The sequence below is a fragment of the Magallana gigas genome, chromosome 3 (genome assembly GCF_963853765.1).
Source record: "Magallana gigas chromosome 3, xbMagGiga1.1, whole genome shotgun sequence".
NCBI classification, from domain to species: Eukaryota; Metazoa; Mollusca; class Bivalvia; order Ostreida; family Ostreidae; genus Magallana; species Magallana gigas.
Window position 1 is genome coordinate 47,948,549 of NC_088855.1, and position 15,830 is coordinate 47,964,378.

The 15,830-nt window shown below is 33.2% G+C and overlaps 1 protein-coding gene and 2 non-coding genes across 3 annotated transcripts in view; 1 reads left to right on the forward strand and 2 right to left on the reverse strand.

The window, feature by feature from the left end:
• LOC105332293 (WW domain-containing oxidoreductase) overlaps positions 1 to 10,059 on the reverse strand; it is an 11,276-nt gene extending 1,217 nt beyond the window's left edge. Inside the window, exons 1-8 of the mRNA XM_011434841.4 lie at positions 9,918 to 10,059; positions 8,614 to 8,678; positions 8,451 to 8,508; positions 7,711 to 7,889; positions 6,204 to 6,399; positions 5,139 to 5,324; positions 2,098 to 2,356; positions 1 to 1,121 (exon numbers count right to left, since the gene is read on the reverse strand). The exon at positions 1 to 1,121 is cut by the window's left edge and continues 1,217 nt beyond it. Of these exons, the coding sequence (XP_011433143.3) occupies positions 930 to 1,121; positions 2,098 to 2,356; positions 5,139 to 5,324; positions 6,204 to 6,399; positions 7,711 to 7,889; positions 8,451 to 8,508; positions 8,614 to 8,678; positions 9,918 to 10,012 (1,230 nt within the window). The 5' untranslated portion in view covers positions 10,013 to 10,059 and the 3' untranslated portion in view covers positions 1 to 929. The remainder of the gene's footprint in view (positions 1,122 to 2,097; positions 2,357 to 5,138; positions 5,325 to 6,203; positions 6,400 to 7,710; positions 7,890 to 8,450; positions 8,509 to 8,613; positions 8,679 to 9,917) is intronic.
• A 167-nt stretch (positions 10,060 to 10,226) lies between these two features.
• Trnaq-cug (transfer RNA glutamine (anticodon CUG)) lies at positions 10,227 to 10,298 on the forward strand. Its single transcript has one exon. It is a non-coding gene; the product is annotated as a tRNA-Gln (tRNA).
• A 5,421-nt stretch (positions 10,299 to 15,719) lies between these two features.
• Positions 15,720 to 15,791, reverse strand: Trnaq-uug (transfer RNA glutamine (anticodon UUG)). Its single transcript has one exon. It is a non-coding gene; the product is annotated as a tRNA-Gln (tRNA).
• Between the last annotated feature and the right edge of the window lie 39 nt (positions 15,792 to 15,830).

Below are 15,830 nucleotides of genomic sequence, written 5' to 3' on the forward strand. Positions count from 1 at the left end.
AAAGAACACAAATATCAGCACCCTCTTATATAGTAATAAAGTTCAAGTAAACATGTAAATGAAATTTAAAAAATAGTAGAATAAATTAAGTATCATTATATAGAAAGAACAGTTAAACAAAAAATTGACTACAACAAGCAAAATAAATATTACAATAATACAGATGACAAACAGGGCCAAATCTGATAAAAGAATGTGTATAAGCTTCTATTAAATATTCAGTTGTGGATTGAAACACATAATGCTGCTGCAAGATCTTCTGAAGAATTATCCATAACTTTTTCTGCATGGAATTAAACACTCTCTTGCCTGGATTAGCATGGTACGGAGGGGTTATTGTGGATAGCAATCATTATTTTATCAGCACCCCTTTCAGTTATTTGTAACCAAAGCATAGTTTTAGTAAACATTTGTATACATATCCTGTGATTAGCTAGATAAAGTAATTTACAGTTTCTATATGCCTAATGTTGTTTTTCTTATGCTAAGGTTCTGTGGGTTTCGACTTTTTGTATAAACTGGTAAAAGCTTTCATCAAATAACAGTACAGTATCAGCATTCTTTGTTAACATGCTTTCCTTTTTTATATACCAGCTAATGTTCAGTACTAGTCTGTTATTTTGATGTGATCAGATGTTGTATCTTGTTTTACGTTAGGTAAAGGGGGCTGCATGTGATAGGATCAGCAGTAGTCACAGGACTATCCCCTTCAACATTCTTCCACCTCAAATATGCATCATACAAAAAGAGCTTGAAGTAGTTTGACACAGTTCCAAATTGATTTTGGTGATCGCATCTCTTAAATTAAACTTTTCTGAAAGGGACAACTTGTCCTCAATAACTCTTGAATTTCCTTTTTTGGCTTTATCTCTTTCTTTCCTCTTTACAATCAAAGCCCCTCTTGTTCCTTAAATGGGATAGTGTATCAGCTAGTCCTCGATTCCTTGGTCCAGAGCTTTCTGTAACATCCTCTCACTCAGATTCCACAGTCTTAGGGCCAGGTTCTCATCACAGCCTGCCCTCGAGGGCACACAGCGGCAACAGTTGTTAAAGTATAAGCCCCCCACTCCATCCAGCTGTGACGAGACTGCACAAAAGATGGTGGTGGCAGCACCTTGTTGCTGAAATTTACAAAAAATAACTGAAATACATAGCATACATTTTCAATTAATTATTGACAAATGATACATGCATCTATCTCATCATTCAGAATTTATTGATATATTTATACTGCTATTTAAAAAAAATGTACAGTGAAATAAAAACCCATGCAGATATTTAGTTTGCAATAATGGTACTTCTGAAAATTTTTATAACAAAATATAATCATTCAAACTGAGATTAAAAATAGTTATCATATACATGTAGCAACAACAAGAGGCCCGTGACCTTCAAAGGTAACCCGAGTGTAATACAGTTCTGTGAAGGATATGAAGATTCATTAGACATGCAGCATTAAATTGCTGTATACAAGGAAATATTCGCTCCCATTTTATTTTCACCCCTTTCATCCTAGTGTTGGAATTAAGACTGAGCAAATTGAAATCAATTTTTAATTACTGTGTTAATTAGAAAGAGTATCGGTATCTATTATATACAGTGTCTGGGCAAATTCAAGATGGAGCGAAACTGTTTGCAAGTGTAGAAGGATGAAAAAAAAATGGGATAGAAAAAACCTTGTACACAGCTAGTACTGCAATGCTGACTAGTGTGTGATCTATTTAAAATTGGTGATCATGCATAGCTATATAGATAAATCATGGTCAGGTTAGAAGATATTTATTAAACAATGACCATTATGGTGGTGGGAGGGAGGCAGGTCAAGTCAGTGCCAAATGCATACCATGTAATTATAAAATGGTCATCATAACAACCAATATGATAAAACAAAATACATGTTTTAATTAAGATTGAGGATCTGAAGATTATTCTTGATACATCAAAACGTGATAATTTCTGAAAAAAGGTGGTGGTAATGGGGTACATGTTAAATAATAGAGCTTATCATCAACAACTCCAAATTACATGTTACTTAACTAAAGACATCACAAAATACATGTATCATGCAAATATATAGCCACCATAAATGTTATTTACCAGAGATTTTGAGAAAGGTCTGGCCAGAAGATAGATTACTCTGTATAACCACCAGTGTCTTGAGAGGCTTGTGGACATGACATTACCAGGATGCAGCGAGTTACTGAGGACACCTTTATTTGACAACAGTTTGTTCAGGTGGAGAGAAAATAACACATTGCACAGTTTGGAATTGTTGTATGCTCGAAGGTCCTGATAAACACTTCTCCCTGGAGATAACATGCTCTCGCTGATGCTTTCCCCTGATATATCACTAAACCTGTAAAAACAACCGTGTTGGTCAAGTTTCTTGTGTTTCCTCATTCCTTTTCAGTGATGAAATTAGGTCCCCAAAAGATTGTTTTCAAAACATAATAGGTGTGTATTTTCTTTGACCCTCTTATAGTAAATTCCTCTTGAAGGTATATAGGTGAGTAAGGCAATTGCTTCTTTAAAGTACTAGATGTGTTTTTAACAGACAAGCAAATGCCTTAAACACTTCAACATTTAATCATTAGTTAAAGTAATATTTATCAATTAAATCAATATTTAGCCAACCTGTTGAATAAAGATATTTCCCAAAGTCTCTCTCATGCAAATGGAGGTTTTGAAAAATAAGCAGACATGACTATATCAATTTAGCACCTTCTTAATTAAATAATATACTTCTCTTCCCTTAAAACTATAGACTCATCACAGAGCAATTAACACACAGCTTGCATTTGAAAAATCATTTTATATTACTTTGAACATTTAGCAATACCTGAAAATTTTCTCAAGTAACAAATCCAAATATCAATACATGCATTGCAACCAAGAAGATTTTTTTTAGAATAGCTCCTATCCATTTGTTAAAAAAAAATGGTGCTAATACATGTACTACAGTGACATCTTTCATTAACTTAATCATATTCCCACCTCTTGTAAACAGTGGATTTTATATTAATCAATTAAAATAACTTAATAATCATTTTATAGTCTATGAAATATAATGACTAAGTATAATATGTAATAATTTACAGCAAAACTCGAAAATAACGAATAATGAACAATGAATTTACAGCTATAATAAATTCTTATTCATGTCCAGGCAAATCTTTTATATAAAGAGAATAGATTGCCATATATAATGAACATGGCTATAACAAATTTCTGGCTATACCAAAGTCATTTTAATACCTCCGCAGCCAAAATTTTAAAGCTGCTTGGTCTGATCTTATATCAAATTTTGTGTACCCTTTTAAACGATGATTATACATGCTAAGTATATGCATAATAATAGACATTGTAGTAGGTCAATTAAGCCATTTATGTACATTATGTACAATTTCTTATACAAAACAAATAACATAAAAAAGGTACAATAAAACTCGTTTAGTACGAACACGGATATTGCGAATTCACGGATATAGCGAAGTCATCTTGGATCCCCAGCTATGTAAATTTAATGAATTTCTAATACGCTTATAACGAATTACAGATATAACGAAGTAATTTCTAAGGTCCCTGCAGTGACTTTGTTATAACCAAGTTTTGCTGTATATCGCATTTAATTTAGCCTTTATATTAAAATTCATCCCTGACTTCGAGACAATGATGATTGCGTTACGACTTTGATATATCGCTATCAATAGAGTCTAATATGAGTAGTGATCTGGCAAATCAAAAATATACCAGTGTACCTTTTATTTACTAATATTTCTGAAGTTTGCTATGTTTACAATTGATGCATAACATACGGATGAAATATACCCAAACATTTGGGGACGAAAACAAACAGTTTCCTAGCTTTCCTAAACATTCCCTTGATGCATTTTGATTTGTTTTTTTTTTTGTATGCTCATAAGGAAATAATTTTTACTTACCAAATACTTCTAACTTTGAAAGGAGACTAATTCTGATGGTAAAAATAGGTGAAAGTCTATAACTCTCTAAGATAATTGGTTTTGTTGGGAAAACATTTGATACTGTAATAGCCGAAAAAGGACTAAGTGCGGTTTTATGCAATTTTTGCCCCCCAAAATCGAAGTTTTAGAAAGAGCTTTAAAATAAGGTGAAAGATAGTTAAAATCATATTGGAAATAAAGGTGTAAAAGGTTATCACCACAGTGACGTCATAATGTAGAAATGACGTCATGAATATTGCATTATTTTGATAAATTGATGTTTTGTAGCAAAATATGGGTGTTTTCCGATGGTTTTTCGACTGGGAAACATCGAGCGCAAGCTTGCTCAAGTACCATATTTTAGTATAATGTGTATAACTATCTGAAGAAAAGTATATGTTAAAATCGCACTTGAGCAGACCTGCGCTCTATACTTCCGAATGCAAAATATAGAGCAAAAATGAGAATATTTTCATTTGTTTGCAAATTTGCGGGAATTGGGCCATTTAGGTGACGTCATAGATACACAGCGAATGAGCAATGATGACTGAAATCATTATTAAAGTTATAGGCATCCTCTATACAATGATTTGTGAAGATTTTATTTTTATACGATACTATTTAAAAATTGGTTGAAATCGGGGGCAGATAGTTGACCATACCGCACATAGTCCTTTGGACCATGCAGCTTTAATGTATTTTTAATTATCATTTAGAAAAATTTCTATTACATTTTTTGATGCATATAATTATATAAAATACTTGAATTCAAATATTCTACATTACAGAATTTTTTTAAAAAATGAAGAAAAAGATTGCATTGACATTTTTTGTACATGACAGTAATAGTTCTTTTATAACTTACGACAATTTTAAGAACTAGCTGTCAGCTGATTTTTTTTCTTTTAGGAATTCACGATAAGATTTCTTAGAAATCTGATATAAAAGTATCCCAAATAAAGGCAACAACAAAGTTTTTTCTATGGTCCTTTACAATTCACTAAAAACAAGATTTGCCGTAGACAAAAAACTTGATTTGTGGTGTGATTTTGCACAGCAACAAAGGAGAATGTAAATAAATGTTTTCATATCATCTCTATAACCAATGTAACTGGGAATTGGATTACTTTGATACAGGAGTAGCAAGGACTTATAGATGCGATCAGTTCTATATACCTGTGTGACTCTGACGACACGATGACAACTCGAGAAGGTGAAGATGTGGCAAGTATCTCCCACAGAAGCTTGGTCAGGTAAAACTGGGCCAGGTGGTTGACCTGAAAGGTCATCTCAAGGTCATCCTCTGTTTTGGTGTAAGGTAAACCAAACACAGCAGCATTCAAAATCAACATATGCAGAGGCCTAGATATAAATCACTGAAAATTTCATAACATAATCTATGTAGAAGGAGGGTCGATCGATCTGTCACAGGGGGGAGGATTATATTTATTTGGGGGGGGGGGGGGGTCTCCAAAGTCCTATTATTGTAAAAGAACTACATGTACCGGATTTGGCCCCACATGATTCAACATTTTTAAAAGTATTTCAGGTATATTAGATTAATTAATGCTTTGTTATTTTGTTGAAGAGCTGATATAAGATATAGGGTTCATTAATTTATCTTTTTTTATCTAATTTATGTGCACTCACTGGCAGAATGTCATGTCAGAAGTGATGTTATTTTGGTGGTAATTCAATCAAAATTTGTAAAAATCATAAAGCAGAAAATTTCTGTTTGGTAATTAGTACATGTACTAGATTGATAAATCTTTGAGGAAAATATTTATTTGTTCAAGCAGTCAATGTTTCAAATAAAACTTGTTTGAAATTAGCCATTTTGTGCAAAAACATGGACAAAATGTTCATTTCATGCTATCATATATTTCTAAGGGCATTTAGATCAAAATAAAAATTATGAACAATCTTTACACATACTAGCTAGTATAACTGTGTAAAGCAAAAATATATGTACAGTAGTTTTTGATGTTCAGACTTTAGGGGATCATCTTAGGCCCTATATAATCATATACATGTACTAAGTCCATGCTTGCATGGATCCAAACAGTTTTTCCAAGCAAGGAGGGGTGTCCAAGGGATAATTAGAACACCAATTTTGATTAAGCATGAAAATGTGGTCTATAGTCCTTTTAATCTGAATTACGGTGGTCAGACCCAGATGCAGACCAATTACCACCCCTAACCCCACCCCACCCCTAATTTGCCCCTAAACTACCACTTTACCACTTTTTGGATCTGTATTCTTCAGCAAACATGCGGACACTTTTCAGAGAGGCAAGGTCCAGATGCATGACTTCTATTTTGGCGGATGGTCTGTCCTCTAGTATCATTTGTTTGCACTTGTTAGCTGCATCGAGGTTCCGACAGGACAATATCACTGTTGCTCCAAAATATGCAAGAGTTCTAGCAGTCTCAAATCCTACAGAACAATACATTCTTACTGTTACAGACAGAATGTGCATAAATTATCTTATGTGTTTCTTTACAAAATATGCAATTGAGTTGATACACAGTGGAATGCATGTATTTACACAACCCTGGTTCTTAGCCTACCACCTATGGAATAATCTCTCACCAATGAATTGACATAAAAACTCAACATATTAGCATTTTTTTTTAGCAAATTAAAGAATTCAATACTGCCCCACTATATTATGTTACAATACAATTACTAATACATCCCAACAAACTTACAGTTTTGAATAATGGTCCACATAAACTAAAAAGATTCTTCAGTATGTTACCAAAAATTTTTGCATTTATACTGATGTTCAAAATCAATAAACTGGTACATGTTCAAAATGTTGAATAAAAGAATGATTAAAACGAACCAATAATTTACTTCAAAAAGCAATTTCAATGTAAGTAAAACTAGATCGATGCTGTCATATAAGACAGTAATACCCACACCATGTACAGATCTAGAGAGAGGTTAGGGATCTGGACTCCCCTGGAAAATTCAAACATAAGATCTGACTGGTGTCTGGTGGTGGAAGACATACATGTTAACCTCCAGTGATGAAAAATAGGTAGATTTTGAACCGTAAAGCGATAGCATTGCGGTACCTTTTTCGCGTATATTTAAAGCATAGATTTTTATGTACATGTACTATATATGTAGTAAGGGTTTCTGATAAGCAATTAAAGATATCAACTAAAATATAAGACTATTGAAAATCAAATTTTGTAACATTAACTAACACATGTAATAAAAATGCTTGCATGCTATAACCATCATACTGATTACAGGTATCAAATATTTGAGTGCAGAGACTTTAACAATTGCCTTTGTTAAAAAAAAGGTTAAGTTGCTAAAATTTAACATATAAGAGAATTAAGAACTAGTAGGAAACCATATATTCTTTCTCAACATCAATTTCATATCAATGTTTACATGCTTAACACAAATCATGCAGCATTGCAATTAACTGCAAGTCAAGATTACTTTTATGGCCAAGTTGAAAGATATATGGTATTCAGCCATCATTAAAGCCACGTGTGGAATTGCAAAGCTTCTTTTTCCTTTGCGATCTAATTAATGTAATCACGAGATGTGGCCTCTTTCATTGTTCAATGTAAAACACATGCTTGAAAACTTGTCATTAACCTGACTTAAAAAAGCATTTGTGTGCCACCGATTCAAAGTTATCATCTTGTGATGATAAAAGATAAGATCAACTATTGGTATCCATTAATGGGAAATCCTGATATATAGATACTCCAAACTTACCAATTCCACTGTTAGCTCCAGTTACGATTGCATATTTTCCAGAGAGGTCTTGTCCTTGGACCACTTGTAAAGCAGTGCTGTTGCCATCAAATTTCTGTTTAAAGTCAAAGGGTGTTTTCTTTTCATCCTCAGCAAAGGCTAACCTTGGATCTGTGTATGTAGTCTTTTTGTTTATATGACTGAAACATGATACAAAACATAGATTATAAAACTTATATATTAAAAAAGCAGAGCAATAAAGTGTGGAGTTTCATTATTACATGGTAGGTGTCTTGTGTCTAAGGAATTGATGTTTATAGAGTTAATCGAGATAAATGGGCATTAGGGGAGGGGGGTGCTATTCATATGACTAGCAGAGAGGAGGGTTCCCCAATGCTACAATGTTATCTTTGCCTTCACATTAAACTTTGACTGAACTTTACCTGTATATGATTGATGTATCACCAAAATTTGCAATGTTCAGAAACATAATATGAAAAGGGTTGAATTTCGGATGTCTAAATTATTCTCCTTCCTAAAATTAGAATTTTAGTTGGGGCTATATGGACCGTGGTTATCAGTCTAGGTAGCTCAGAGGTAGAGCACCTGACTAGAGTTGCAAGGGTTACAGGTTTGATTCCCGGTCCAGCCATATGTTTTCAATGTATTTATATGCTCGTTCCTCCTTTCCTTTTTACAGTAGTGTACGTAAATCTAACACTCGACACGCACATTATCTTATTCAGTATATATGTACTTACTCAACAAATATAATAACTCCATCATCAGTAATTTGTTTTTCCCAGCCATAAGGTAAATCTACAAGATATAGAAAAATAAACATACCTGGTACTTGTTTAAGTTCATTTAAAATAATATTTATTTGAAAAACTCTAGCTTTCTTTACTTCATTTTTTCACTAACCTCCTTTAATCGTCTTCTTTTTACCAGAACGGGGATGCTCCCATTGTGTTTCTTTTGTTTCATGACTGTTAAAGAATTTAACTGCTGTTTTACAACACATGAGCATACATTTTTCCACCTTCTCACATAACATTAATATATTTAATTTTAAAATCTCTTCTTTCTCTGATCTTTTAGCAATACCAGAATCCATATTTATTCATAAACTTCTTAAATGCATAACAAAAAGCAATGCAAATCAAGACATTCTCATCAATGTTAACATATAGCTGTAGATAAAGCAATAAACATAAAATGGAAAGGTTTATCATTAGATTTCCATGCAAACACTGCTATACTCAGCTAGGTAGAGACATAAACTTTTAATGCAGAATATATTGCTAAATGAGACTCATGTATTTAATTTTGATGTGTTTTAGAACTATATGCAAACCTAGACAAAATACCTGACATTTCCCTGGCATTTTTAACAATTTTGATTTTTAGTTGCCTGAATGCCAAGAAAGATACGGTATTTCGGACTAAAAATGCAAAATTCCAAATACTGCTGGCTTAAAAAAGATCTTCGTTGAGAATCAACACTTTGGCATCACATTCATGTTCGATTGACTTGATCAGAGTAACATTTTTTTTAAAACTGACACAACAACTGAATAAAAATAAATTATTTCAAAAATACAGGTACTGTTATTATTATCAACTTATGGTGGCTGGTTTTATACACATTTGCAGTGTAGAACTTCACAACATTTTCATCCCATAAAATTTTAAGTATTGTGATTCACAATATTTAAATCAGAGTCATAAAGCACACACTGATGTTTTGACAGATTTTATTTAATTTTGTTCAATGAAATTTTATAGATTTTTCTACCTACATGTATTTACCTTTTAAGTTTGTGACTTGTTCTAGGCATTTTAAATAAAACTACTTCACTAGATGGCAAACAATCATTGGACATTGTTTATGCATTTAGAATTTAATTAAGTTTAGAAACAATGGCATGTGTCATGTGTGATCTATTGCACATAAATTATCATACAAGAGAATGAAACTAAACTACATATCCGTGGTCTTCCCATAAAAGCCAAAATTTTTGCAATGTACGGTAAGGTTCTTCTCTATTTATTCCCCATTTCATTGATTTGGAGCGAGATGCCTCGTGGTATCACTATCATATGCTACATGGTAAGCTTTAATAGAGGCATTTTATAAACGTATAATTTTATATTTGTTATTCTACAAAGACGTATTTCATAATGATTAGTTTGAGATAAACAAAAGTTGATGGGCACTGTTTTACTTTGCATAGTAAACTTGTCCTTGTGCGGAGACCCGTTCTTCCCACCCAGGAGGTAATTCATCGTCACTATCGGTGTCAACCATGGGCGCCGCCATTTTGACTCTTGTTATAAGTCACATGATAGTTACGGGAACTATAAAGAAAATTCAATTAGTGTTTAGCCTTTAGCAATTATTTTCGTACATTCACACTAACAAAAAATAAACCAGGGCATATCAGTTTGTGAATACCTAACTTGTATTTTTTTTTATAAGCTCTTGTGGATAATATTAGTTTATATTTGTTATTTTCCAAAGTTTGAGCAACGGAGGTTCTATGGTGTAATGGTTAGCACTCTGGACTCTGAATCCAGCGATCCGAGTTCAAATCTCGGTAGAACCTGCATACATTTTTCCCCCATTATTTTCCCTCTCAATCATTTGCGACTATATAGATTTCTACTGAAAAAAAACCACTGTCACAAAGGCTTAGGGTGCTTTCAGAGTATTTCAAGTGGTGCATTGGACCCATAATAATGGAAAATTTACCAATGTTAACAATGGTACCACTGGCTGATTATTTAGCGGAAAATGTCAAATCAAGATGCAATATTTGGCCTCGTTAATCATTTTGAACCAAAAGCATACATTCAGAAATATAATTTGCGTACAGTAAAGTATTTTTTCTTGACATTTTTTCTTTTCCTACAAAACGCGCGTATACAATCTTTGAAAAACATATCTAGAGTGAGTCATTACAATGCGATTACTTTAGTGATATCATATATACACCCACTTTGAAAGTCAATGCTATGGTTAATGCCAAAAAACAATCTAAAGGGCCCTAGTGTTTAAAAGGAACTGTAAGTGTTGGTGTTTTGTGGAAATCACGTTTGAGAGCTTTTGGAGTATATATTTTAGAACATAATATATAAAAGAAAGTTTTTTAAAGAATATATTCTTTTCCTTAAAAATACTAAGGCCGAATAGATAGCCTACATCACAAGCAAAATATTGGAGAAAACTTTCGATTTTAAAATGTTTTTGGTGCTTTTGATGGCAGCCATATTCCAACCAATGTCCCTAAACATCTGCAACTTGCCTACAAATCAGAAAGAAAGTTTAATCAGTTGTAGTTTTGGTATGTTACAATGCTTATAAGAAAGTGTTCAGCTACAACAAGATTTAAGGTGGAAAACGCTGTGAAATAAATCTGTTGTCTTCAGTGCATACACAATGTATCCGCCATTTTTGTGACGTCATAAAAAGTTACCATTGCTAACAGAGCTCTAGATCGTCTGCAGAAATGTCTACCTATGGTAAATTTTATCAGCAAACATTGGTATCGTTGGCATACCAATTTTTAAAAAATTACCAGTGGTAATTTTTGTCTGCCAACGGCAGTATTTGGTATCATTCTATATTAAGAGGTCGCGTCATCAAGGGGCGAGGTTGATTGAACAACACGAGTGACTCGGGTTGCCAGAGTTGTTAATAAAATATGTATTTCACGACGCTAGTGTTGAACCCGTGTTACAAAAGTTTACTCCTTTATTTTGGGCGCGTTTGTTTGAACTGACTCTAGTAACTCTAGGGGTTATGTTGGTGCATGCGCAAAGGCTAGACGTGAATAAAACGACGAGTGTTGCTCTAGTGTTAAAAATGGCGAATAAGTTTTTTCCTCTCAGCTGACCCAAGGCTAACTGTCTTAGATTTACATAAATTTACGTAATTTTAGAGTACTTACCATTACAAGTTTAATCTCTTTTGTTAAAAAGATTCATCCTGTACAAATCTGTTTTAAAATTTCCCTGTTTTTCCCCCCTACCCCGATCTGAAAATTATTTTGAATTGAAATAAACATCTCAATGATGAATTTTTTTATGATTAACTAAGAATTAATTAAGAAGAAAACTAAGAAATATCATTGTTGCGTTTTACCTGTAGAGTTTAACATTTCTACCAATCCAGCTCCAGTTAAATAAATGCTATAATTTTTTCACCGTTTATCTCTAACTCTACTTGAAATCTGGAAAAATATCAGTTATATAAAAGTTTATTAATTTCTACTCTTTGAGTGATGAATAATATTGATACACCCAAAAATTCAAATTTTCATATGTCAAACTTGCAATTATCTATCGTTTTCCGCCATCTTGAAACTCTTGTGCTCTCACTATAAGGGCGCGTTTGATTGAACTGACTCTAGTAAATCTATGACAGTTAGCCTTGGGTCAGCTGAAAGGAGAAAACATATAATTCACCATTTTAAACACTAGAGCAACACTCGTAGTTTTATTCACATTCATAGAGTCTAGCCTTTGCGCATACACCAACATAACCCTAGAGTTACTAGAGTCAGTTCAATCAAAAGCGCCCCAGGATACATATAACCAAGTTACAATAGTATTTTTAGAGTTTAATTTTTTCGAAGAAGTTTCTTTATAATGGCAAGCAGCATGTGCAATAGAATGCTTATAAAGTCACAGTTTATATTTTTCATTAAAACTGTACATCCTTACATGAAATATAATTACAGAAATATGTAATGGATAGAAAAAATGAAAATAATATGAAAGGTCGCGTCTGACCGTAATGCCAATTTCCACATTGCTGAGATATAATTATTTAAAATAATGGATGATAAGCCGTGTCTGATCTTAATTAGACTATGGTATTAATAAGGAACATAGACTCGCAAACTGTAAAAATGATCGCTTTGAAAATTTAAAAAATTAAACTTTTTAAAAACTTTGGATCCGAAAACATCAATTAAAATCAAAATGTCCCGCGTATAGAGAATTACAACTCTATTTTATGTTAAATATTAAGTACATGGCTTGAAATGAATATTTGAAAGAAAATTTAAAGATATATTGATATCTTTTTCAGTATCTTATCCACCCTAATACAGGCATTTTACTTGCCTTATTTCCATATTCTTAACAATAAGACACGTAAGTACATGAAAAAACGTTTTTCAAATAAACAGGAGGATTGGTGCACACTTTTAATGCAAAAATGCCATGATCTTGTGTAACACGGGTTCAACACTAGTGTCGTGAAATACATTTTTTATTGTCAACTCTTGCAACCCGAGTTACTCGTGTCGTTCAATCAAACTCGCCCTTAGTCTGAGTGAGAGCACAAGAGTTTCAAGATGGCTGAAAACGATAAGCAATTGCGAATTTGACATATGAAAATTTGAATTTTGGGGTGTATTATTATTTTTTATCACTCAAAGAGTAGATATTAATAAACTTTTATATAACTGATATTTTTCAAGATTTCAAGTAGAGTTAGAGATAAAGATTTGAAATCAAAACAGGTGTACGACAAGGTTGATTGCTCTCCCCGTTTTTGTTCCTTTTTGGCATTGACTGGATTATGAGAGAAACAACAGCAAGGAAAAGAAATGGAATCCAGTGGAACCTTATGTACCAACTTGAAGACCTCGATTTTGCCGATGACTTGGCTCTTTTATCCCATGCGTATATATGACCAAATGCAAGAGAGAACATCAATCTTAGTAAAACAAAATGCATCAAAGACTGGGCTCCGAATCAACAAGGAAAAAACAAAGCTAATGAAAATAAACACAAACAACATCAACAGCATAGAAATTGATAAACACTCAATTGGAAAATGTTACATCATTCACATATCTAGGAAGTGTTGTTAACCATAGTGGAGGAACAGAGGAAGATGTTAAATCACGCCTAGCAAAGGCATATATATACTGCATTTGGTATGCTAAGAAAAGTATGGTAGTCAAAGTAAATAACAATCAAGACCAAACTCAGGATATTTAATTGCAACGTAAAATCAGTGCTACTTTACGGGTCGGAAACATGGAGCCTCACAATGGCGAACAGGAAAAAACCCCAATCCTTTGTAAACAGATGTCTGAGAAACATCCTTCAGATATGGTGGCCGAACAAAATAACAAATGAAGACCTTTGGAGAATAACTTACCAAATCCCTATTCCACAAGAAATCAAAAAGAGAAAATGGAAATGGATTGGTCATACACTAAGGAAAGGTAGATCTATAACATCACCTGTCAAGCCCAACAGTGGACACCATAAGGGAAGAGGAAAAGGCGAAGGCCAAGACTAACCTGGAGAAGAGTCCTTGAAAAAGAAATGATCGAGAAAGGACACAACTGGAACACCATCCACCAACTAGCAAAACACAGAGAGAAGTAAAAAGAATTGTCTGTGGCCTATGCTCCACAGGGGAGTGAGAAAGGCTTAAGTCAAAGTAAGTCAAGTAGAGATAAAGGGTGAAACAATTATAGCATGTATATTTAGCTGGAGCTGGATTGGTAGAAATGTTAAACTGTACAGGTAAAACGCAACAATGATTTTTCTAAGTTTTTTTTTTAAATTAAGTCTTAGTTACTCATAAAAAATTTCATAATTGAGATGTTTATTTCACAAAATAATTTTCAGATCGGGGTAGGGGGAGGGAATCTTATTAGTTCTGAATAACATTAAAATAAAGTTTAAAACAGATCTGTATAGAATGAATGTTTTAAACAAAAGAGATTAAACTTGTAATGGTAAGTACTCTAAAATTACGTAAATTTATGTAAATCTAAGACAGTTAGCCTTGGGTCAGCTGAGAGGAAAAAAACTTATTCGCCATTTTTAACACTAGAGCAACACTCATTGTTTTATTCACATTCATAGAGTCTAGCCTTTGCGCATGCACCAACATAACCCTAGAGTTACTAGAGTCAGTTCAATCAAACACGCTCAAGCTAACATGAAGATCACGTGACCTGGTGTACACATTGTATTTGGTATAGGCCTAAAATGGCCCCCTAAAATAACTGTAATTCTTTGTTTTCTTTGTACAGATATACATGTGTTAACGTTGTTTTTACTTAATGTTCATTTTGATTCAAGTGCCCAGAATTTAGAAATATGACATTGTAAAGCCAACCTTTTCCCGCCATTTCTGCATTTTTAGCATAAAACAGCTTGCATGTTTTCAAGCAGTTTTTTTTCTCAGAATACATAAAGCGCATGCTCAGCTTGAACAAACAAAATATTTTAATCAGAGACGTATCTATCCAAGACTAATAAGTGACAAAAAAGTTTCCTTGTTCAAGCATGCGCTCTATATTTCCCATTCGTGATTGTATTATAGAAATAGCGTCACTTCTGACGTCAGATACTACAAGTGAGTGCAAGTAAATCAAATAAATAGATGAAAAATAAATTTTATATCAACTCTTCTAACAAATAACATAACATTTTATTGTACCCGAAACACTTTAAAAAATGGCGAATTATGGGGGCCAAATTTAACTCATATCATTCATAGAGTACTAGTGTATTTCCATATCATCCATCGATTGTTCGTTGGTTTTGATAAATATATAAATGTACTATACAAGCAAAAATTTGGCAAACAATACCACTGGTAACTCCCTGGCCAACTGGAATCAAACTATTGGATACAAGATATTTAAAGTACGGCAGTTGTAGCTAATTATAACAACTCGTGTTCAGTCGAACACGTTCATGATAATAGCAATTGTTACTCAGTCAATAGTGCTGCGACATTTGATCATTATATCCAAAATGTTTCCTTTTTTAATTTAAGTACAAAATTGACTGAGTATACATTGCATGGAAACTTCGAACAAATGTGAAATTCACAATGTTACTGCGTGTCTAAAGTCAAGGAAAGGAGCTTTAAATACAAAAAGTTTGAAGTATATATATACATCATATTATACTCATCACACAGAACTTCAGTGGCACTAAGTTCAATATAGCTTACATAATTAAAGAATGGCGCAAAAATTGCGAGGTCCCACCGAGATTTGAACTCGGATCGCTGGATTCAAAGTCCAGAGTGCTAACCATTACACCATGGGACCTTGTTCTATAATTCGCAGCTTAATTTCTATATGGTTATT